We start from the raw sequence: 24,824 nt of genomic DNA, 5'->3' as shown, positions 1-24,824 counted from the left end.
AAGAAGATATCTGATGTCAACCTCTGGCCCCCACAGGCATGCTCACACACATGTGCTCACATGTGTGCACGCACCCACACACATGTGAACTTGTACATTACATGTACCACACATGCACACACGTGCAGAAAAGAGGTGGAAAGACAGGTGGAATTGCTCAGTGAGTAAAGCTTTTGATGTGCAAGCCTTGTAGCACATGGATCCCAGCCTGGACCCATCCCAATCCACAGAGTTTTGCCTGGCTTCACACGTTGCCCCCTCAAACACACCGAACATTCACCCCCTGATGCATTAGAAGGAAGTAGAAGAAGGTGGATTTGTATTTCTCTTCTTTGTGAATATGGACGGCAGCATGTCTAGCAATAAGATGAGAAGCCATCCATGTTGCTGTGCACAGGGCAAGCGGGGCAGGAGAAGGGGTTTCCCGATTGTGTCTGTGTGATGCTGAGATTTGAAGGAGGCACACTGCCCCTTTGAAGAACACGATCCACATACACAGATACTGCCACATGGTTTTGAAAAGCTGTTGCTGTGGAGGGGACTAGCTAGATACTAAGAGGAAAGGAGAGACCTCAGATGGCAGGACAGAGGTGGCAGTCTGGCTCATGAGATCACGACAGAGTCTGATTCAGGGGGGCTGCTAGGGTATGTGTTGAACTGTATTTAGCAGTTTGCAGATGGAAAGATCTAAGCTAGGTTTTGCTGTGAGGAGTTCTATTAGCGCTGAGGTCATATTTGTAGACTCAGGGGTGATGAAGTGCCCAGGGAGGGAGGGGGGAAGGTGGGAGGGAGGGGGGGAGGGAGGGAGGGAGGGAGGGAGGGAGGGAGGGAGGGAGGGAGGGAGGTGGCCTGAGTTGAAGGGGGAAGGCAAGTCACTGACATGGAGTTAAAGATGCTGCTGACTGAAGCCCACAGAGAGGACTCAGTTCTGCTTTGTGTGACCTAAAAACAGGCAAGAAGATGGCCTTGCTTTCTGTGAGGACAGCCTGGCCCCTTTCTGGATGCCCAGAGTTCAGGATTGAGCTCTGCAGCCCCTGCAGGAATAACTGCCAAAAGCTACCATTTCTCCCTAAGGAGGTTATACCACTGCTAAGAATGGCTCTCCTTTGACTATTCAAGTCTCGCCCTTTTCAGTTTTATACTCCATAAGGACCAGAAACCCACTTGGGGTGCTCGTCAGTACAGAACCAGAACACCGTAAGGACACAGTGTGAAGGCTGATCTCACAGTAGTGTGCCCTTTATGTCAGTGGCTCCACCCAAAATTCACCTCCACAGCACTCACTTCTGTAAATCCTGCTCTGACCTTAGGGAGTGGCTGGCTCTTTCTTGTTATCTCTTAGAGTAATGCATGTTCTTAGTTCTAATACTTCTGCCTCCTGTATTTCTGTGTGATCAGCTTATCTGTTTACTCTGAAGAGCATCCTCTCTTCTCTCAAACACCCTGTGCTGTGAGCTTCAGAGTTTCATTGTCTTCGGAGTCCCTGAGTCAGAGCAGCTTAGAGAGCAAGCATCATGGAAAGCATTTTAGGCTCATGATGTGACCTGTAAAAGCACCAAGAGCCACTTCCCCACAGTGTGCTCTGGGTGTGCCTGGAGGGAAACTGCATGTAGATCAGCATGGAGTGGATCTAATCCAGTCTACACACTCTAAATGCAATACCCAAACCATTTTAAAAGGTAGTCCGGGGCCATCTCTCTCCTCCATTACTCAAGGCAAGCTTCATGTCAGTTCAACAACTTATCTTTTGTTTGAGACTACATTTTTGACATATTGGTATTGACTACAAAGGGATCACAATACACTACTCTGGCATAAGGAATATTTTGAGCTGAAAGTAACTGAGAAAAAAAAAAACACAGGAAGCTCTCTCCCTTCCTTTGCTGAAAGCAGGGTCTTCATCTCCTCTCCCCGTGTGACATGACCCCTCTTCTCTCCTGAACCAAGAGGACAGCTGTTTTCAAATGGAGACTGAAGGCATCTGATGAGTCTGCTTAAACAAGCCTCACCACAGAGCCGTGCCCACCGCCAGCTTCTACATGCTCACCAGAGCCCACCGTGGAAATGTCAAATCTCTCTCGCTTTGGCTCCTCCCCACACTATGTTAAAAGTGATAAGAAGCCGGGCGTGGTGGCGCACGCCTTTAATACCAGCACTCGGGAGGCAGAGGCAGGCGGATTTCTGAGTTCGAGGCCAGCCTGGTCTACAAAGTGAGCTCCAGGACAGCCAGGGCTACACAGAGAAACCCTGTCTCGAAAAACCAAAAAAAAAAAAAAAAAAAAAAAAAAAGTGATAAGAGGTGCCCAGATCTAATTGTTTCTTTGATCTTTCTTCCTTTCCTTTCTTCAAGCCTCCATCTGTATAAAATTAAAAGTGGCTGTCTTTGCCTCGTCTAATCCCATTACTCTGTCTTTGCCAGTTCAATGTGCAGGCATCAGGGAGCGAGCATAAGGAGTGAGGAAGGAAATTTTCCTCCCTGACACCTAGGAACGTTCTCAAAGTGACCATCTCTATATAAATGTAGCTTTCTCCTACATTTTCCACAAACCATGGCACCATCATAAGTCCTTTCATGCGCCTCCTCTCATTAAATTCAACGGGAGGTACTGTGACCAGCACTGCTGAATTAGCTCATTAATCAAATCCTGTCGTCATTACTGATGCCCATGAAGTGGCTGTTTCTTGCCAAAGGTCGTGGCATTAGTTACTTGTGGACTTGACAGAGATAAGTAATTATCAGGCAACCTTTATGAGTATATAACTTCTCTAAATGTATACATATTAGTGCATCTAAGTCTTGTTTCTAAGTCTTTGTTTGCATGACTTTAGATTTTTCATTAAACTATAATTTATATGCATGAAATCCAAGAACACCCTCACCCCACCCCACCCCACCCCAAGTCAGGGTTTGTCTGTGTAGCCCTGGCTGGTCTGAAACTCGCTCTGTAGACCAAGCTGGCCCTCTAACTCAGAGATCCATCTACTTCTGTCTCCTGAGTGCTGGAACTAAAGGTGTGCGCCACCATTGCCCAGGAAAAACGCAGGATCCTAAAGCAGTTCAGTTGGGGTCATTTTGATGGTTGCAGGTTATTGAGTTTCTAGCGTTGTGTCAATCAGCCTCAGGTGCATTGCCTCTTAGGAAAGCCACCAGTCCCAACACCAACTTTGGTGAAGTGACATTTAGCCACTGTGATTGCTCACACTGCCTTTTCTTTGTTCATTTACACTACTGGTCTGGTATTAACATCTGAAACGCTTTGTTTTGATTAACCTTAGGCACTTATAGTATTTTTATGTCTGATTCAAAAACAGATTTCATGTTTACACTGTGTAACTGAGCACACTTCAGCAATCTGTGGTGTCATGAGCACAGGGGTGAGCTCTCTGGGCCTGACCCTAGAGAGAGCTCTGAATGGTCTTTGGGTCTGTCCTGCCCCATCCTTAGTCATTTCTGCAGTGTGGCTGACCTATCTCCAGGGTTACTCCCAACTTCCCATGCAGGAGAAACCTCCAGGGCATGGCAGCTCTCATGTATGAGAAAGAATGCCACAGAAGTGACCTTAATTTGTTTTGTGGAACCCCAAAGCACTGGCGGTCCTGCATGCACACATTCACTCATTGACCTACCCAACCATTATTAAAACAAACAAGCAAGCAAACAAGACAAAACAAAATGCTATAAAGGGATAAGCCTGCCAGGTTTATGTCAAACACCAAGGATCCAGCCTCAAACAGAAGCAACAAGATAAAATTCTGGTGAAGAGACAGATGTTAATCAAACCCCTCTTTGTAATTTCTAGCCTAGGGAAAGGGGGTATGAAGAAGACAAAGTTTGGAGAGGACACTCTAGGTCCTAAGGCAAGAAGAAATTCAGCAAGTTGAAGACAGGGAGGAAGGCTGTGTGGCTGGAGGGTTGGAGGGAGAGGGGAGCAGAGCCAGACTAGACAGGTGGCTGGGGGCGTCAGTGATGGCGAGGAAGTTTAGGAAAAATGAAAGGGTGTAGATTTAGGACCAGCTGGCGGAAATTAAGCTGCATTGCATTTCAACTTGATATAGAGAAAACCTGTTTAACCGGAAGAATAGAGACCCTTGGGGCAGAATGTGGGCAAGGAGAGCCTTTTGAAGTAGCTGGTAAGGGACACTCAGTCACAGATACTGGGTTGGACGCCAGATGGTGCCTAAGTCTGTGGACCTGGGAGTCTCCAGAATTCTCCCTCTGTCCCCCCCACATACACCCAAGGAAAGGAGACAGAGTGGGGTGGTTTGTGGGGTTTTATAGAGGAAGTGCCTTGTGCTGGCATCCGGTGGGTGAAAAGGGAGCCTGTCAGCGATGCGCGGGCTGTAATAGCATCGTGGATGGAATATATTTTTGTTAAAGTTGCAGGTGCGTAGATCCCACTCTTGAAGCTGCATATCAAGGAGTTGGCAGTGCAAAGTGGGCATTTCTATATTTAGGCAAAAATACTCTTAGAGCAAACTTTAAAACTTTTGCAGGGAAAGAGTGAGACCGCATATTGTGGTGGTACATTTTATATGTCAGAAAAATTAAGACCATAATGGAAGAGATTAAAAATGTCTAGGTGCCACAGACACTCTGGGTCCCTGGTCTGTGAAGAACGGGATTTCTTAGGCAGATGGACAAAGAGTTTGGATGAAAATGACAGACAGATACACGAAAGATGTGTTGAATCTGAATGTAATGTTCTGGTTGAGCTTCAGACTTATATTACAACGAATTATCAGAGGATACAAATCACAAAAAGACAAGATACACTGAAATTCACCAGTTACAGCAGAAAGGAATTTACAGGGACTAATTAAATGTTTACATTAGGGATAACAAGCCCTGCCTAGGATCAGCCTAATGCCAGGCAAGAATTTCACACTTTAAGGTTAAAAGCATCAGGGGGTTGTTAACTCTTGACAGGCCTTAAGAGTAATGTGCTATCACAGAGCTCTAAATTCTTAGGTCTAATAAAACTTATCTTGTCTGGAGAGTTTCCCCTTATCAGGGTAGTATATCAACTTATACTTGACATGGAATGAAGCCTGTAGTAAAAGATTTCTATCTCAGTGAGACTTTTAGTCTCTATCTGTAAACAGCTGAGTAAAATGGCAAGTGCTTAATTGTTTACTGAATGGGTTAAGCTCCTTGCTGCTATCTGGAATCTAAGAACACTGGAAAAGGGCTTTAGCTATGTTAGAATACAATCTTAAAAGGCATTTACTATAAGGTAATACTATATAGAGTGCACGTGGATCTATACACTAGACTAATGTGGGTTTGGAAAATTAATTTTATGGGTTAGGGAAATAGCCAAAGATCCAGGAGTAAGTTTCCTTGAAACTTTTTCCTCATGAGAAAGCTTTCAGACTTTCATCTGTCAAGCTGACTCCACCGGAGTCCCTGGCATCTAGGTTCACTTTTGAGATTTTTTTCAACCTGATTAATGAAGATACCAAGCACAAATGAAATGATTTTACTTGGCTTACATGTCCAGGTCATAGTCCATCAGTGAGGGACATCAGGGAAGGAACCTGGAGGCAGGAACCAAAGCAGAACCCATGGAATGCTGTGCTGTTGACTGGCTTGCTCACTGAATGCTCAGCCATCTTTCTCACACAGCCCAGGCCCTGGTGATTGTGCTGCCCATGTCAGGCTAGCCCTTCCCTCATCAGTTACCAATGAAAACAGCCTCTCACAGGCATGGCCACAGGCCAGTCTCACTGAGATAATCTTTAGTTGAGGTTTCCCCTTCCCAGGTGACTCTGAATTGTGTCAAATTGACAGTAAAAACTAACCAAGACAGAGGTATTTCCTCAAAGATTCAGGCAGTTAAAGGAGGTGGTTAGCAACATAGTTGTTTGGCTGATTATAGTTTTTATATTAACACTTGGTCATAGAGTTTGTAGATGCCAGAGTGGAACAATGAATGTTTCTTCCAAAAATATTATACTCTGAGCCAAAAGACCTCCCTCCGGTCTCGACCTCTTGTAAGCCAACATTGTCATTGAAAAGTTGGGTCTGCTAGTGGCAGGCACTTGGAAAGCATCTTTGGAAGTCCTATGGGCTGTAGACTTTGAGCATGTGTGTGTGTGAGTGTGTGTGTGTGTGTGTGTGTGTGTGTGTGTGGTATGTATGTGCACGTGGGTGTGGATGCCCAATATAAGATGTCTTCCTCTGATGGTGGTGGTTGTCTTTTTTTTTTTTTAAGGCAGGGTCTCTCACTAAACCTGGCTGGCCAGTGAGCTCTGGGAATCCACCTGTCTCTATCCTTGCAGTGCTGGGTTACAGATGTGTGCCTCTGTGCTAGGTTTTCATGTGGGTGAACGTAAGTTCTGTTGTGCAGCAAGCACTTTACCCACTCAGCATGTGCCCTCCAGTATCAGATGCAGGGCTTTGGTTTGTTTCTTTTGTTGTTTTGTTGGTGATGATGATCTTTTTTTGAGACAGGGTCTTACTGTGTAACCTTGTCTGGCCTAGACCTTGCTATGTAGACCAGGCTGCCCTCAGACTCACAGAGCTCCTCTGTCTCCCAAGTGCTGGGGTTAATAGTGTGCACCACCACTGACTTAGATACAGTTTTCCTTCATTTTTATTTGTGTGTGTATGAGAGAGACAGAGACAGAGAGACACACAGAGACACACACACAGAGACACAAAGAGAGACATACACAGAGAGACAGACTCCTGGTCTTGAATTATTGAATTCCAGCATTCTGCTTGCCCAGCCTACCAGGAAGCTAGAGCTATGGGCAGGTCCCACTGTACCCAATAGTTTAAACTGTTTTGTCGTATAATCAAATTTGTACTCAGTTGTGAGAACTAACACAGAGAATGCTGTTGGAGACATCTTGCATGACTACGGAATACAGCATCATATAGCATCTCAGGCAGGAAACAGAGATGGGATCCACTGGTCTTAAGTCGCCCCAGTTCCACATGCAGTTTGATCTCATGGGCAAATGACTGTGTCCAGCACCACAGAGAAGAAGCAGGATAGTTCCATCCCTAGGGTGGGGCTGTCATAACCAGAACCCTGCCATTTCAAGGATGCTAAGTAAACCAGGAGTGGGGTTATATACCTATAAAACCAGAACTCTGTAGTGGAGACAGGAGAATCAAGAGTTCAGTGTTTTCCTTAGCTACATAGTGAGTTCAAGATATATGAGGCACTGTAACAAACAAAGAAAAATGTTATATAAGTAGAATTGTATTGAGTGAAACCTTTGGGAGTGGCTAAATCCACTCACCACAGCTCCCCTAAAGAGTCATCCACATTGTTGTGCATAGTGGTTTTAGTCAGTTACTTGGTAAGTAGTATTCCAAGGTTGGATATGTTGCCGTTTGTTTTATTCTTTGCCCCTAGGAAAACATCTGGATTGTTTCTAGTTTGAGGCTATTATTAATAAGCATAAACTGAATGTGTTTCAGACAGGTTTTTGTGGGTGTAATATTTTCGTTCTTCTGGAATAAATGCCCCATGGTGTAATTGCAGGATCGTATGGTAACTGTGTAGTTTAATCAGAAATGGCCTCTCTGCAATGAGCAAGTGTGGAAGCTTCTTCACACCTTCTGCATTATTTGTGGTGGTCATCGCTTTTCATTCCAGAGAAGCAGTTTTAGACTGGTAGAGATTGTTAGTGAAGAGAACTGTGCAGTGATTTATCACAGGACTCTTTATGCTAAGGAACCATGTAGGCTCTGGGTATATGGCCTTCCTCAAAACTTAGTGGATACATAAATATTATGTGAAGAATGTATTTCAAAGTGTTTAAAGAAAAAAAAAAAGAGGACTAGCAGACTGGGGAGATGGCTCAGCAGTTAAGAGCATAGTCTGCTCTTCTAGAGGACCAGAGTTCAATTCCCAGCACCCACCTGGCAACTCACGATTATCTATAACTTGAGTCCAGAGGACCCCATGCCGTCTTCTAACCTCTTAGGGAATGCACACATGTGATACACATACATGTATGTGTAAAAACACCCAAGCACGTTAAAGATAAAAATTAAATAATCAAAGGGCCCTGATTTGGGGGATGCATTCACTCCAGAAACCTCCCTCCTTGGTTCCTACTTCCTGATTTCCTCCATGCCTTCACTAGAAGTCTTATATGTCATCATTAGAATTAATGTACAATCACATCTCTGCTTTTCTGTCTCTTGATATATTTTAGAAAGCAAGACAACTGGTCTCTTGTATACCATGCTATTTTGGTACCTGTTGTTAGGAAACCCTGGATTCCTTCCAAGCCTCAGTCTGTAGTCTGGCACCATTAAAAAGTTGATTTGGCCTTCAGTGGGGGATCCTTTCCATCTGTGTCCTGCTGTGTGCTTGTCAGGGGGCTAAGGCCTGTGTTGGCACTCACATTGAACTCTCCTACTGGAGAACTTAAGAAAACTGCATGGTGTTTCTCACAAAGTCTCTTCACTGACCAGAGAGAGCATTTATTGATGCTGTTGGTTTTAAACATTAACTGGGTCTGAGACCCAATGGGAGCCTGGCCGCATGGGTCTGGCCAGTTGAGAGGGGTGGCACCGATCTCAGGGCCAGCGGGGTGGGAACCACCTGTCTCCCCTTGTCTTCTTACTCAGTCTTAGCAGCTCTTGACTCGGCAGAGGACCTGCTCCTGCTTTCCAGGAATCAGACTTACATAATAGCAGCTGCTCTAGCCTGTGTGTAGAGCGGAAGGCTTTGATTCCATCCCAGGCCATATGTAGAGACTTAGCATGGAGGTCCTCCACACTGTTCGAGCTTCCAAAGTGAGAGCCAGCATCCTTCCACACCACTTTTCAGAAACAGAAGGCTTTCTATTTAGAGCCTGGACAGCACGGTACATAGGGAGTTGGAAGTTTCCTGCTTCCTGTCTGCACCTGCCTCGCTCTGGTGGCCCACTGCACCAGCCTCACTTGTCTTTTCTCCTGTCATGGCAGCAGTAGGTCTGGAGTAGTTTCTAACTGAAGTACCCTGCTAGGCCAACACTCTTAAGGAGAAGATGGGTGCCAGCATTGGTACGTGCCCTCAGTCTGGTCCCAGGAAGCCCACTGCTTGGACCAGGCTCTCTCTTGCTGATACATGAGGGAAGAAGGAGTTTATTTAAAAGTCTTTTTAAAGGTTAATTATTTATGGCAAATTCCTCTTCTTGGCTCTCTCTAAAAACCTGAGAGAAACTGAGATTAATAATTGAGGCAATAATAATAGCAAACACTCAGATGAGCTTTCATAGTGTAACTTAGCATATTGGCTGCTTTTCCTTATGGATTCTTTGTAATTCTCTTAAATGGAATATCTTTACCCACAATTCAAAGATGAGGGAACTGATGTCCAGAGAGGCTAGGAGCCCAGGGCTGTGGCTGCAGCAGTGCTTGGAGGGAAAACACCCACTTCCTCCCATCGACAGGAGCCTAGGCCTGGTACTTCTTTTTTTTTTTTTTTTTTTTTTTTTTGAGACAGGGTTTCTCTGTGTAGCCCTGGCTGTCCTGGAACTCACTCTGTAGACCAGGCTGGCCTCAAACTCAGAAATCTGCCTGCCTCTGCCTCCCAAGTGCTGGGATTAAAGGTGTGCGTCACCACTTCCCCGGGTGGCTTGGTGCTTCCTTGTGGATATACTATAGCATGGTTGCCAGGTTTTCCAGGGATTCCAGAAGCACCGAGAGATTAATTTTTCAAAGTATCACCTGTGACCACCTGCAGTGGAACCTCCAGGCTGCTTGCTTGGCTGGCAGATGGGCTGAACACGATTCTCTGTGTTCAGAGACCTGGTCTCTGGGACTAGGACCAGGAAATCTGCATTGTTACAGAGCTCTCCAGGGGAATCAGAGTGAGTGTTTTATGGGAATTAAGGCCCTGAAACCAACTGTAGGGATTCATGAGACCACTACAGGGGATGGCAGTGTGGTTTTTGTTTGTTTTCTTTTGAGAGCCATTTAGTAAAGAACTTGAGCTTTATAAGCCATCAGGGTTTCTGTTGGAACTACTCAAGTCCACTGTTGAAATGCCAAAGCAGATGGACAGTCCATAATCTGTAGGTGTGGCTGTGTTCCAAGAAAACTGCTTTCAAAGCAGACAGTGGATTGCTGTCCTGATGTAGAGTCATCCTGGTCTGGGCTTCTTCTGCGTCCCCTCTACAGAAGTTACATTACACCTCTTGCTGACTACAGAGCTTACTCATGGTAGGAACTGGGTATGAATCCTATTGCTTAGGTTGTAGTGGGGCATTCAAAGCAGCTATGTAAGAAAGCCTCTCCTCTCCAAGGCATTCAGCATGAAACGTTACTTATTATGGTGAGCCTAATGGTATAGGCCTGTTATCCAGATATTTTGGAAGCTGAGGGAGGAGGATCCAAGTTCAAAACCAGCCTCCGTAACTTAGAAAAGTGCTGCTTTCTATTCCAAAATAGAGTTATATTGCATGCTAGGGATATAGCTCAGTGGTAGAGCACTGTACTTCTATCTTTACTTAAATCCATTGTTCTAGCTTGCCTTTCTGTAGCTAAGGGGGGAAAAAAAACCACTAAAACCACAAGCAAATTAAGGGAGGAAAGGGCTTATTTCAGCTTACAATTCCAGGTGATGGTCTATGGTTGAGGGAAGTCAATACAGGAACTCAAACAGATCAGGAACTTGAAGCAGAAATAGAGGAGTGCCGCTTGCTAGCTTGCTAACTTGCTCATGGCTGACCCTCAGCTAGCTGGCTTATACAGCCCAGGCTTCCTATGGGTGGTGCCTCCTGGTCTACCTTCTAGATTACTGTAGATCTCACTTTTGCCAAATATTTTGCTGTGTGTAAGGCAGATCACTGCCTTTCTAGCCCCCAAGATTAGATTCTTATTTCTGTCTGTCCCCTTAATCTGGGCCACATAGTGCATGATTGTGGTTATAGCACCCAACATAAGACACTTTGGTAAATGTGCCTTTCATTCCACTTCTGATGCCATCCATACAGGCACATGGAATCCTAGATTCTTTATCTTGAAGTTCTTCCCTACTGCAGGCCTTAAGAGTCTCCTGTCCCACTATTCCAGGGAGGCTACTGCACACTGCTTCTTCCAGGGCATGGGTCTTCAAGCAGTGTATGCCACTTCTGTCCTTTCCTGTCTTGACCAGAGCTAGATCACATGGTCTCATCACAAGAAAAAGCAAATGTAGTCCAACAGTGAGTCCAGAAAAGGAAGTAGGTTTGTGAATCTAGTACACACAGCAATGTCTACCTTGTAGGCCAGGCCTTCTTAAATGGAGAGACTGAAAAGACCAATCAGCAAGAAAGGCACCAGGCAACCTGTCCTAGTACATATAGGGAATGCTGTCAGGCACTAGGTAGGAAGATCTGTCTGATGTGTATATACATCATGAATGCATGCTTATTGCATATCCACCTTGGGCCAGGCAGTAGGTGGAACAATGCAGGTTCTTTGTAGAGCTTTGGATGACCACTGCTACTGGGAACCCTTGTATGGACACCGGGGGAGGGAGGGATTTTTGACATAGATACTTTGATGCCTCTTACAGTGCATGATCTGTGCCTAGGCCTGGTTCTTACCATGAGCAAGCTCATGCAGGTGGAACGTGATTAGAGGGAGGGAAGGGTAGCAGAGAGCAGGCGTTCTATAGCTGTGGCTTCCTTGGTTGTTTTCATGGGACGCTGTTGCCCCTCTAAGAGACATCTAGGGAAGGTAGATAGTCTAGGGTGACATAGAATGGGACTGAGAGCTGTCATCTTTGCCATGTTTGCTGTTTACAAAGATAAGGAGCTGGCCCCATGTCTAGAACCCCTTGAGTGATCCTGAAGATGGCCCAGGGAGAGGCTCAGGACCCCTATCTCTGCTTTCTTCGTGTTAGGAGTTGTTGAGTCTCACCTGCTGCTGAGGTTGATTCCATCATGGTCCTAACTGAAACCACAGCTGGGGCTGCAGTCTGGGCAGAGCATTTGTTCTGCCTGGACTTTGCTGTGCAGAGACCCACATCTCAAGAACATCTGCTGTCCCCTGGTGACCCAGCCTTACAGGAAAGGACCTCGGAACCAAAATGCAGGACAACAACAGTGCCTCCAAGGGTGTTTTCTGACCAGAGAGGCCAGACTAGAATAGACCACAGAGTACAGTTGTGTTAGTCTCTCTTAAAGATTTTTTGTTTGTGTATTTTGAGTGAGGGGTATAAATCATGTCCATCCAAGCAGGAAGGTAGCCTAGGCACCCCCTTCCAGACTGTTTTCATTGCTATGCCACACACTTTAAGCTAAAAGAGTGAGGGCGAGAAAAGGTTAAATTTCTCATATAAGATTAATTCAGCCATTTCTGTGAAATGGTGGAGGCAGAATACCATTAGACTCTAATCTCATTTCTCTCATGCTGTCTTTCTTGGAGCCTATCAAACAGTGTCCTGGCAGAGAGTCAGCTCTGTGGATGCTGAACATCAGAGTCGGTCTCTTGCTGAATGTGCCAGGAGGGCTGTAATTTAGAAAATGTAGCTACCTTGTAAGGAAGGATGAAAAGGTACCGAGTGCACCTGTCTCTGCATGCGACAGTCCGACCAGTTGGAATTGGTGAAACGTGATTCTTGCAGAATCTTATTTTCTGTTGTATTAGAGCTGTTTGCATGACATGGTCAAGCCAAACTTACAAAAACTGTTGGTACTGGGGGGCTGTCTGTCTGTGGGCTTCATGGCTACTGTGTTAGAGTCCTAGGTAGACTGAGTAGCCAATTAGATATGTGCCTTTGGAGAAGGGAGCTATGCATGCAGTGCAAACGCAGTAGCAATTTGCATCCTTGTTTTAATTGCTCTTGGACCATGGCATGTGAGTTTGCTTATCTGATTTAAGCCTGTTTGGGTGGGGATGGAGGGGAGGGTGGGAAGTATTAGTTGTTGCCATGTCAAAATTAAATATACTCAGATGTTAGATTTTTATATTTTATGCTAGTCTTTCTCTCTCTCTCTCTCTCTCTCTCTCTCTCTCTCTCTCTCTCTCTCTCTCTCCACCTCCCCCTATGTTAACATGTAAAAATTTTAAATTAAAAGCTGGGGGAAGGGAGGGGGCCTATGAGGATTTGGGAATTTTTTTCTCCTCCTTAAAATACAGCTTTAAATGATGCTGGTTATTTTTATGTTGCATATTTGGGACAAAGAGACTCTACTCTTTTAAGCAAAGGATAATTGCAAGATCTGGTTCAGCAGCTTTGTCCCTTGCCTCAAGTTCCTGCAGGGCTGCCATCCCCTTCGGTAATACCGAGTGAAATCACAAGCCGCCAATAGCTTTGGGAATTTCAATTGATTCCAAATGAGCTAAATATTTAAGTCAGTCATTACCTGTACTTCTAGGGATGACTTGGGCATTTTCCTTTTGACTGAGGGCTTCATGAAAGCCTGATTCTGCAATGGCTGCTGGGGACGGTGTTTGTTGCAAGGATGCTCCCCTGCAGTGAGGCGCCGGAGCACTGCAAACCTGTTTCATAGCAGCCGTTTCTTTTTCTTTTTCTCTTTCTTTCTTTCTTTCTTTCTTTCTTTCTTTCTTTCTTTCTTTCTTTCTTTTTTTCCTTCCTTCCTTCCTTCCTTCCTTCCTTTTTTTTTTCTTTCTCAGAAGGTGTGTAGCCAGATCGCTATGTATAATACTGATGAAGCATTTTTGTTCCAGCTCTGTCTCAGAAGACCTAGGCTGTAGACGTGGGGATTTCAGTAGGAAGCATTATGGATCTGTGGAGCTGGTAAGTCAATGCTGCCTGTTCAGTAGTGGTCACTGGTTCAGACTTAGAGGCCATTGCCAAGCTTAGCAAGCCTTTGTTGTATATTTCCTAAAAGACTCTGCGGTGTTGAGGTTTAATTTAAGTCAGTGATGCTGAAAGGTTATGGTCATTTGGTCACCTTTATTTCTTTACATTGCCATTGCTTTTAATCTCGTGTCTTTCAGTTTGTTAAAAATATGTTGTGCCTTGGTATTTTTCTCTATTAACCAGTGCATAGAATGAAATAATTTGTAAATGAAGAAAGGTAGCATTTCATGTTTATGTTATCTTGTTCCTGAAAGTTTACAGAAAGTGTAATGACTGTTGACATTCTGATTCTATCTTTGCTTTCTGGGTGTGGGACAGGAGTTAGAACATGTGAGGTATATTCCTATTATAAGCCTATTAGTTGGACCAGATCAGTAACTGTGACAGATGATAAATGTCTAAAATAAAAATATCTAATTTTTTATAACATGAGACATTAGAGTTTGTGATAATGATTTTTAGAGTATATATTCCTCATGAAAGAGGGGAAATAAAATGAAAGCATTGATAGACTCAGGGGTTTTTTTGTTGTTGTTGTTTTTGTTTTTGTTTTTTTCGAGACAGGGTTTCTCTGTGTAGCCCTGGCTGTCCTGGAACTCACTTTGTAGACCAGGCTAGCCTTGAACTCAGAAATTTGCCTGTCTCTGCCTCCCAAGTGCTGGGATTAAAGGCGTGCGCCACCACACCCGACTTAGACTCAGGTTTTATGATAGGATTGTGATTTGGTTTTCCAATTGCATGGGATCTGAACCAATTTCAGAAATTGTGCTTATAAGCTGCACTAGTTATTATTGGTCATTAACTCCATTATTCTGTTGATTAAAGATGAGTTGTTTCTGTCCACTTGCTTAGTAGCCAGGTTCCCACTGTTGATACAAGCTGCACCTTTACAGCTTTAGCAGGAGAGCAGCTGTACCTGAGTGGAGTGCTAGTGGCCCTCTGTTTGACTGGACTCTGTGCCTGACCCAGGGCTAAAGCATCTTGCAAGTATAAAATAAGTGAAGGGTTTGGTCCCTATTCTTAGGGGTTTCCTGTCCTTCAGCTGAGCAGATTCGACGCATCATCTAAAGATTGAGTATAGCCACATCAAAGATCCATCAGTTGATTTAGTGCCTGTTCTGTAAGTTATTGTTAACCCTGTATGCACTAACTCAGACTACTGCCTCTCCTCAAGGAGCCCGGGCAAGAGTATAATTCAGAGTAGGAAGGCAAGTAGAGATACAGAGGTAATATGGAGCTAAAGAAAGGGAGGGAGCCACCCACCCTACAAGGGAACTTCAGGGAGGTCATTGGAAGGCCTCCTGAAGGACGAAGGACGGTAAGATATGAGAGGGCAGCAAATGATAGATAGCATAGCAGACATGATGTTCCATGAGAGCAGTGAACAAATGGCCCTGCCTGGGAGAGGTAAGGCCACAGGAAGTAGTGGTGACTCAGCGAGCAGGCTTTGGTTCATCTCTCCACAACTCCACAGTCCTCTGTCACCAGTCATCAGTAAAGTGGCATGACTTCTCAATGTGTGCTCTGAAGTCTTGCTTATTTCATCACTTGCTACTGACAGGATCTTGAACATCTCTTGTCCTCAGTTTTCTCATCCACAGAATAGGGATATTAATATTTTCTCCTATAGCTTTGCCATGAGGATGAGATAAAACAATGGCACCCAGCCCTTAGCACATCCCATGTTAAATTAACCTCATACAGTAGTGAAGCTGAAATTCAGTAGTAGAGGTAGAACGTCCATAGTCAGATGAAGACCAGACTGGGTCCAAGAAGTGGTCCTGAGCCCTCGTGCACAGTGAGGGTGGTGCTTAGGGACATACCATGGGTGTGATGGATGAACTCTGCAGACATGTGCAAAGCACAGAATACCAGAATGGTCTTTGAGAGCCGCAGATGAGCTGAGCAGACTTCAGAGTCAGCAGGAAAACTGAATTACAAACGCAACAGGTCTAGCATTGACCCACAGTCTGAGTTTCTGGCAAGTTCCCAGACTGCCTTTGATGCTGTGGGCCCCAGGGCCACACGTGGAGAGCCGCCCACCTTTCACAGCTGCGGAGTCACCCGTCATCCCTGACTGGATGGGTGCTGATGGACAGAAAGCTCCTCATCCACTTGTCCATGACTTTCCTCTGGACCTGTGTGTGTGTCCTCTACAGACACTATAACACTTAAGCAGGGCTGAGAGGTGGCTCAGCAATTAAGAGTATTTCCTAGTATTAGGATCCAGATTTAAGTTCCAGTACCCATATGGTGGCTCACAGTCCACTGTAACTCTTGCTTCAGGGGATCTGACTCCCTCTGCTGACCTCCACAGACACAGCCATACATACAGACAAAACAGTCACACACATAAAAAGAAATAAATATTTTAATTAACATTTAAATATATTTTGAAATTCAGTGGATAGTCTCATTACCTTGTAGCAAGTGTTTTCATTTCTCTTCAGCCCCTCTGCTCTTTAAAGCTATACATTTTACTCTTACAAATTTTGCATTACCCTTTTCCCACTTAACTGTTTTGTAAGTATCTTCTTAGCATGTCATCTTCAGAGTCACCATTTTGATTTGAATGTGGCCATCCAACTTAATTACACTGTGCCTAGTTTTTCCATACCAGAAAGGACATCCACACTGATGGTTGGAATGACTGAGAAAGGTGGAATGAACAGAAATCCACCTTCAGGACTTACGAAGCGTGCCTCAGGGTAATACAGTGCAGTTGGCATCCATCAATGATTGGCACCAGGTCTCCACTGGATACTAAACTCCAAGGCTGTTAAAGCCCCTTACATAAAGTAGCATCTCTGCATATATCTGCCACCTACCCTCCATATACTAAGTCACCCCCAGGTACTTATAATGCCTAGTACAGTGTAAATACCATAGAACCAGCAGTTTGTATGTTAGAAGAAAACATGAAAACAGTTCACATGTGTTCATAAAAGACAGTTTTCCCCTAATATTTTCCATGCAGTTGGCTAGAGCTCCTGATGTGAAATGACCAAGTGTGATGACCTACTGTGTGGTTAAAAAAAAAAAAACCTGATATGTTCTGTGTTCATCAGGAAATGAGTCTAATTTTTCTAAACCTGGGATGAGGAAGACTGTTGGGAGCCACAGAACTCAGGTTTCAGAGAAGAGTGCCAGGAAGAAATTAGCATAAATGCTGCCTTTAAAAACATAGCTATAGAAGTCGTCGGGCAGAGGGAAGCATGGCCATTCACCTCAGTAATGGGAGTAGACTTAGAACTTCATTCCACAGGTGTCGTTGGCCATAAATTTCCTAAAAAGTCCAGATCTCTGTAGCCTCGGGGGCAGGGTTCTTTAGCCTTCTCTCTGGTTTTGGAAGACCTACCATGTAGCAGGTACCATGTTGGGTTCTCAGGGGGAGTGGAGAGAGAAGTCAGTCTGTCAGCTGTCCGTGGTCTAGCTTCAGGAGGTAGCTGCCTCTCTGTGTCCTGTCCCCAGCCTGCAAACCACCTGGATCTCAGCGGTGCCCTCTATGGTACCCAGAGCTTGTTTCCCTCCAAGAATCATGTGGGTTGAGCTGCAGGCATTCAGTCCGGCTCCACTATGGAGTAACTTGCAGGATGTGTCTGGGCAAGTCTCACTGGAAAAAAGCACGGAATACACACAGCTGGGCCTCCAAGGACCGGAGCGCTGTTTCTCCTCAGGCCTCATCCTCCCCTCTCCTTTTCTGCCCCACTCTTCTCTCTCCAAACCAGCCACCTTTGTTGCACATCACCTCTCCAGTCCCCTTTCTTTTAAGAGTTTTATAGTTACACATCCTTGATTCATTTGAGTTAGCTTCTATATACGTGTGTGTGAGTGGAGAGCTTTTTTTTTTCTCTTTTACATGTGTGTCCTGGGCTTTCCCAGCACCATTTGATGAAGACTGTCCTTTCCTCCCTTGATAGGTCAGAGTACCCTTCAGAAGCATCATTTGGCCATGTATGTGAGTTGATGTGGGGGCTTTCTCTTCTACCCTATCTTCAGCAGAGTGGTGGTGTAAAATGTTGTGAATGTGCAGTCCTTTCCTTCTTGATTGCCCTTGCGGTTCATTTTGGACTGTTGATTCTTATCATCCTTATGACCCTGTGACCCTTACTCTATTCTCTCTTTCTAGTCTCCTGCTTCTTACCCGCATGCTTTGACTTCTGACCTCACTGGTCTCTAGAACAGCCTCAGCTTTTCCATGCTCCAGAGCCTCTGAACTTGCCTTGTGCAAGGACTTCCCTAGTGCTTCTCATGGCCTCAGCTTAGTACCACCTTCCCAAGCTCACCTCTCCCAATCCACACCAACACCCGCAGTTCCTTAACTGGGCAGCAGTTGACTTACCCACTGCTTGCATCCATTACAAGTGAGAGAGGATCAAGTCTGTCTTCTTTGCTATTATATTTCTAGAGCCTGACACTAGATGGTATATACTAATTTTTCATAATATTTTTATTATTCAACTTGGTGTTATTTTCCCAATCTCCTTGGATCACATAGGTTCTAACTCTTAATTCCCACCATAGTCTCTTCATTTCTTGAATTTGGGTTTCAAATTTCAAATAGAAAATTATAGATTCATTCCTCTTAGATTGAGTATATATGAGGGTAGTGGGATCATTTGATACAAGTGAGCCTCTAGAACCACTCCCTCAACAGAGTTTGTGGAGAGGGCAGGCAGTCTCCGAGGAGGCCAGCTTACACAAGAGTAGTAGTGGGCTGCGGAGGGAGCTGAGCAGGGAGAGACTTGCACTTAAGCATCCGAGTTTAGATCCTTTGCACTTCACAACAGATGTGGCAGCACACACTGTTAACCTTTGCCCTGGGAAACAGCTACAGGTGGGGCCTGAGGGCTCACTAGCCAGCCAGCTTAGCCAATTGATGAAACAGATGCAGTGAGACCCCCATCTCAAAAAATCAGGTGGTAAGAAGTACGGGAAGACACCGATGCCCACCTCTGGCTTCCATGCATGCATGCACACGCACACTCACACACCAGCGGAATCTGCCCTGGAAACCTCCACACACACACAAAATGGATCCACGACATTCTCTCATGCAGTAAATTGTTTAAAAGCATTTCCTGAACCTTTCTTCCCCTGCTAGTGGACTCTTAGCCCTGCCACTTCAATTGGTCCCGTAAGTAAGGATACAGATCAGTAAGCCTTGCCCAGCTAGGCATCCTAGCTTTTTGTTTGCTCACAGAACCCTGTACTAAGCACAGCAGCAGCACTAGTCTCAGTGATACTAGTTGAAGAATGAGAGTTCTAGCTTGAGAGAAACTGGGGAGCAGTCTAACTCATGAAAAACAAAAGAGAAACCAAGCCCCCTTGACTATCACCAACACAGACTCATTAGCTTGCTGGCCATCCTGCCTCAACAGATGCCATTTTTCTTCCTGATGGATTGCAAGTCCAGTTTCTCCTGGCAACCGTCCAAACAAGGCATAGCTAGTACCGCATCAACCATCTCTCATCACTTTCTATGGAAATCTGTCAGGGGCGGCCAAAGATTGTTTGTAGCTTTTATTGATCTGTTCTTGGCCTTTGACTGGATAGACAGGAAACTGATGTGGTAGAGGAGATAAATGGTGTGAGCACAATATAGACCTCTGCCCAGTGCAGTCCGGCTGCAGACTGTCATGCACCACTGTCTCTTGATGCTGCTGGGAAGTCACCATCTGCAAGTGATTTCAAATGAGCATGAGTCTGAATATTGCCCATTCCTTTTGCATCATGTCCTAGCAAGTGAGCTCACACTCTCTGTATGCATGCAGCTCTGCTGTGCAGGAAAGAAGCAGAGAGATTCTTGCTTCCAAAGGTGGCAGGGTTTTATGGTTAGGAACTCAGAGTGGCCTCAAAAAATGTCTGGCATGTGTGCTGTCTGAATAGTTGGCAATGAACCTGTTCTGAATCTTTCATATTGAAAAATTCTCTGAGTTTTCTTGTTGTTGAATGTGTTTGTGTGTGTGTGTGTGTGTGTGTGTGTGTGTGTGTATGTGTGTGTGTGTGTGTGTGTGTAGGCCAGAGGTCAACATCAGGTGGCATTCCTCAGGTTCCACACTCCTTGCTTTTTAAGACAGGGATTCTCACTTGTCCTAGAACTTGACAAGTGGGCTAGGAAGCCCCGGTATTCCTCCTGCCCATGTCTCAGTGGGGATGGAGCACAGGCGCATGCTGCTATGTTCAGCTTTTATTATTACTGTTGTTGTTGCTATAACATTTTCAGAAAACATATTGTGAGCATATTTCCCATGCCCCAACTCCTCCCAGATTCTCCCCACTTCCCTGCCTACCAACATCATGTTCTTTCTTTCTCTTTCTGTCAGAAAACAAAAAATGAAAAGTGAAAGTTAAAGTGAAAACTCAATAAGACAAATCATACCAAAACAAAACAGAAAGCTCATGTGCACACACGCACACACACATATACAACACACACATGCACATGTACACAACACACACATGCACATGTACACAACACACACATGCATATGTACACAACACACACACACAAAGGGAGTTCACCTTGTGTAGACTAACTATTCCTAGGCCTGGGGCTTCCCCTAGAGTGTGGTTGATATATCTAATGACACTCCTATGGAGAGAACTGATTTTCCCTTTTCAGCAGGTTTCAATTGCAAATAGCTTCTTGGTTAAGGGTGGGACTTTGTGTCTGCATCCCTTTCTCAGTGCTGGGCTTTGTCTGGTTTGAACCTGTACAGGTCTTATGCATACAGCCACCGTCTATGTGAGATGACATGTGCTTCACCCAACCCTCTCAAGTCTGCAAGACAGTGGTTCCTTGGAGTCGTCCATTACCGCTGACTCTTACAATCTTCGATCCTTCTCCATATAGATTTCTGAGCCTTGAGGGGAGAGGTTTGACAGACATCCATTCAAGGCTGCGAAGCCCCTCACCCGCTGCACATTGTGCAGTTGTAGATCTCATTTTATCATGTTCCTTTAGACAGTAACAGTAGCAGGTTTTCCCTAGGCCCAAGACCTAGCCAGTCTTTGCTTCTCGGTTCTCGACTACTTGGCCCGTCAGGTGTGAGTTGCATCTCATTAAGTGGCCTTACTTCCAATATTAAACACACAGTGTCTGTCAGGCCCATACCATAGCCCACTATTGCACTGCTATATCCTGTGCACTGCTTGCTTTCGTAGGTCAGGGATCACAGCTACGTGACACTAATGATTACTGTCCCCTCTCCAGTAGTGTGTAAAGCACCTTCCAGTCCCACGAATGCTGTCTACAGGGATGCAGCCTCTAGTTGGGCACCAGCTCCGTTTCTCCATATTTAAAGACATAACTACATAATGTTTTCAGCAATAGAACTTTACCACCAGGTTGAGGAGGAAAAAAAAAAACCAATACCCTTGACAGTAGCCTATGATGTTTGGGGTGAGAGTGTCTGTGGGACCCCTTTGTCCAATGACTCATCAAGATGTAACCCATTGCCAGCACTGGAGATTTTACTTGGTGACATAAGACATCTAGTTGGGCGCCTAGCTTTTTTGAACACCACTTCTGGGGAGCAAACACAGATTCCCCATGCTTGCTTAGCAAGCACTTTTCTGGCCAGGCTGTCACACAGCCCACCCTCAAATTTTGGTGAGGAGTCATCCGTATTTTTGCTCAGACACAAATATAAACTACAGCTCAGGGACTGATGTACAGAGCCGATCCTTTGCTAATGAGTAACTTAGCTGCTGGTTCAGCAGCCTGACAGAGCAATTTTGTTCTGTGTTTGAGCTGATGATGCCTGCTCTTTATAGGGAAATTGTGGGAATTTTATGAGCAAAATCATATTCCACGTAGCATGACCAAATTGAGAGATTAGAGAAGGTAACGGCATATTTTTATCCCTCAGGAATATCAAAAATTAAACATTTTACAACTAAAATCCCCATCTGGGCAGATGTTCTCCAGTGTATCTGGCTTATGTCTGAGCCTTATGCAGCAGGTCAGCTCCCTGAGGGACCTCAGTTTTTAAAGTAGCACTGGAGGGGGCTTCAGATGTCTTCTGTTGTGGCTATGACTTGACTTTGCTATTATTAGTTCTAACATTTATTAGATGCTTTCCATGTGCTATGCTGAATGTTAGAGATGCAGTTGCATAATGGATGTTCTCAGACAACTAGATGAGGTAGGTGTTGCTTGGCGGTGCCTCATCTGTGGTTGACAGAAAGCAGGTGTGAGTCCTGAATGGGTCCCATGCACTAATGGTCTGAGGCTCCACAGCTAACACATGGCAAAAGTAAATTTTAAACCCAGGTCTGTGTCTTAGGCTACAGGTCGCATTCTGAGGGCAACAATTGTTACTCCAGTTCCCAAGGCTCTGACGCCCTCTTCTGGCCTTTCTAGGCACTGCCTGTATGTGGTGCATATTAAGGGATTTCTCTCTTTACAGTGGCTTCCATTGTCTTTTGTGGCTTGCTTACTATATCACACATGCTAACCTTACCCTCTTGTGCTGTGTGTCTAATTTTATCCTCTAACTAAAATGTATTTCCATAAGCTGCCTCAAACCCCCTTTAAAACATGAGATGAGACATAAACAAAACTGCACTTTCTTTATCTAGCCCTGAGCAGCATAGTCCTTCTGTCTCCCACTGACACCTGTCTGGTGGGCAAAATGGCTTTGACTCTTGCTGCACCAACAACCACACTACTTTTCTCTACAGTACAATTCGATGACTCGTTTTTCCAGGACCAACAAAACGTGAGATTTAGCATGAGATTTAGCATAGCACCTGAGCAGCCATTTGGTGACCGTCTTGAGCACCGAGGCCTGGTTAGTGACATGGATCGCTGAGGCACAAGACTATACCAGTAGCTGCACACACACCACGTAAGAATACCAGATGATGTCAGCCTCGAGATTGTTACCCCCAGGACAGCAGGGCCAGGCTTGATTGCTACTCGCCCTACTCCCTGCCTTCTGTTGGCCTCGTGTCACCCACGCTCTTCCCCAGGCCACAGATCTCTCCTGTGTGTTCTGGTTCCCTCTTCAGGTCACGCTTTCTGCTCTGAGCCTCCTTGGCTCAGCCCTGTCTCTGGCTCGTTCAGCTTGTGTGGTGTTCTTTGGCTTTGTGGCCTTTCCAGTGGTAGGCTATGGTGCCCTGCTCTACCTTAAGATCCACTTTCAAATTGTGATCTGTGTGTCAAAGCTTATATTTCATAACCCGAGATAGAGACTGCAAACACTTTGCTTATTTGGTTAGTTCTTCAGTATAAGAAGTGGAATATATTGCCGGGCGTGGTGGCGCACGCCTTTAATCCCAGCACTTGGGAGGCAGAGGCAGGCGGATTTCTGTGTTCGAGGCCAGCCTGGTCTACAAAGTGAGTTCCAGGACAGGGCGACACAGAGAAACCCTGTCTCGAAAAACCAAAAAAAAAAAAAAAAAAAAAGTGGAATATAACATCTTTCCACTTGGATTGTCTCCAAACAGTCTCTCCTAATGCCTGTTTGACTGTACCCTTGGGCTCCCCCATTGTGTGCCTGGTGTATTCTGTCCTTCATGTGCCCACTTCATGCCTGTGTCCACTTGCAGATCTGTGGCCAGAGTTTAGCAGTGTGGATCACCAGTTGTGACCATAAGCAAATTTTTAAAAATTATTTTTATGTACAGGTGTGTGCCTACTTGTCTGTACTATATGCATGTAGTAGCCTCCAGAAGCCAGAGAGGGTTCCAGTGCCCTGAAACTGGAGTTACAGGTTGTGAGCTGCCCCGTGTGGGTGCTGGGACTCAAGCCCAGGTCCTCTGCAAGTACAGAAAGTGCTTAGTCACTGAGCTGTCAGTGCAACCCCTAAAAGCAGATCTTTGACTTGGCAGAAATAGGTGATTGCCTTGTACACAGCTCTAATGAGAAGAAAGTGTTTTCAGTTCTGAGTGACTCAGAAAAGCTCCACATTCTCTTCTAAGTTTATGTGTCTCTGCCGTCAAATCCGTAGAACTTGACAATGTGCCGCGGACATGAGAATGGCAATTGCTCTCTTACTTCATATGATGCTGTTAGAAATGGCTGACAGAATATGTCTTCTTTCACATGGACTCTGAAAACAGAGCTGTGGGCTCTCAGAAGTGCAAATGTATTTAGTGTATTAACTGGCCTTTGGCAGGCATCTTGGGACCTGGTTCCCTTAAGCCAAGACCCTCTCCTTTCAGCTTTCTCCAGACTCAGGGCACAGCATCATCTTCACAGGGCAAACATACTCATTCCACAGCCCCAGGAGCTTTGTTACCTCTTTGTTAGAGATCCCCATGCCCCTTTTACCTACTAAGTAAATTTAGCAGCAAAAACCGTGACAGAAAAAAAGCCCATTGTCTCCTACTGTTGACTGGTGGATCAGAAAAGACCCACAGTTTCACACCCCAGTTACTGCTGGATGGAATAATAGTTCACAGTGAATTACTTTACTCTCTTAATAAAAGCAGGTACTGTGGGGATCATGTGCTTCTTGGCCTGCACTTTTTAGTTGCTTGGTTGCAGTTACAACTATGTCACTGTCTCTCAGACAGCTCAAACTGAGCTGCTCCATAGACTCTCCGGTGTTTCAGTCAGGGAATACATTTCAGCCATTCTCTTGAATTCTCATCCTAAGCCACACCCCAGTTCTCTCAGGGAGGAGGTGACTTCCCTCCTTGCTTCTTTTGATGTGGCCCTTCTTGCCCCCACCCAAACTGGTCCTAACAAGAGCACCAAAGGCCTTTTTGCTGTTCACTTCAGTGTACATAGCCAAAGCCATTGGTCTTTTGGGTGCTTTGTATATGCAAACTAATTGAAATGTCACAGGACCCACAGCGGCATCTTCCCTACCTTACAGAAGAGATTACTTCTATTCTGAAAAGCTAGCTAACTTGCCCAAGGTCACATAGATAGTAAATGACAGGCTGCCCACTCCCCCAGACACATAATTTTTCTGCAGTGGATTGTATTGGTTTTAAATCCCATGATTTTGGAGCTGGAGAGAGATGGTTTACTGGTTAAGAGTGCTTGCTGTTTTCCCAGAGGACCCAAGTTAAGTTCCCAGCAATGATGCTGGGTGGCTT

General features: G+C 45.1%; 1 protein-coding gene across 17 annotated transcripts in view; it reads left to right on the top strand.

The window, feature by feature from the left end:
- Window positions 1–24,824, top strand: part of Garnl3 (GTPase activating RANGAP domain-like 3) — a 145,635-nt gene that overhangs the window by 32,285 nt on the left and 88,526 nt on the right. For 10 of the 17 annotated variants that reach the window (XM_011239223.3, NM_001355201.1, NM_001355200.1 and 7 more), the window contains one exon: window positions 13,631–13,700. The exons of 4 other annotated variants lie outside the window; for them this stretch is intronic. Coding sequence is in view for 9 of the 13 variants with exons in the window: in NM_001355201.1 (NP_001342130.1) it covers window positions 13,631–13,700 (70 nt within the window). In the remaining 4 variants the exon portion in view is untranslated. Of the gene's footprint in view, window positions 1–12,321; window positions 12,494–12,780; window positions 12,797–13,117; window positions 13,219–13,630; window positions 13,701–24,824 lie in introns of those variants that run through there. 3 more of the 17 variants (NM_178888.5, XM_006498488.4, NM_001355202.1) reach the window with 3 other exon arrangements.

The sequence above is a fragment of the Mus musculus genome, chromosome 2 (assembly GCF_000001635.26).
Source record: "Mus musculus strain C57BL/6J chromosome 2, GRCm38.p6 C57BL/6J".
NCBI lineage: Eukaryota > Metazoa > Chordata > Mammalia > Rodentia > Muridae > Mus > Mus musculus.
This window is presented reverse-complemented; position numbering and strand designations above follow the sequence as displayed.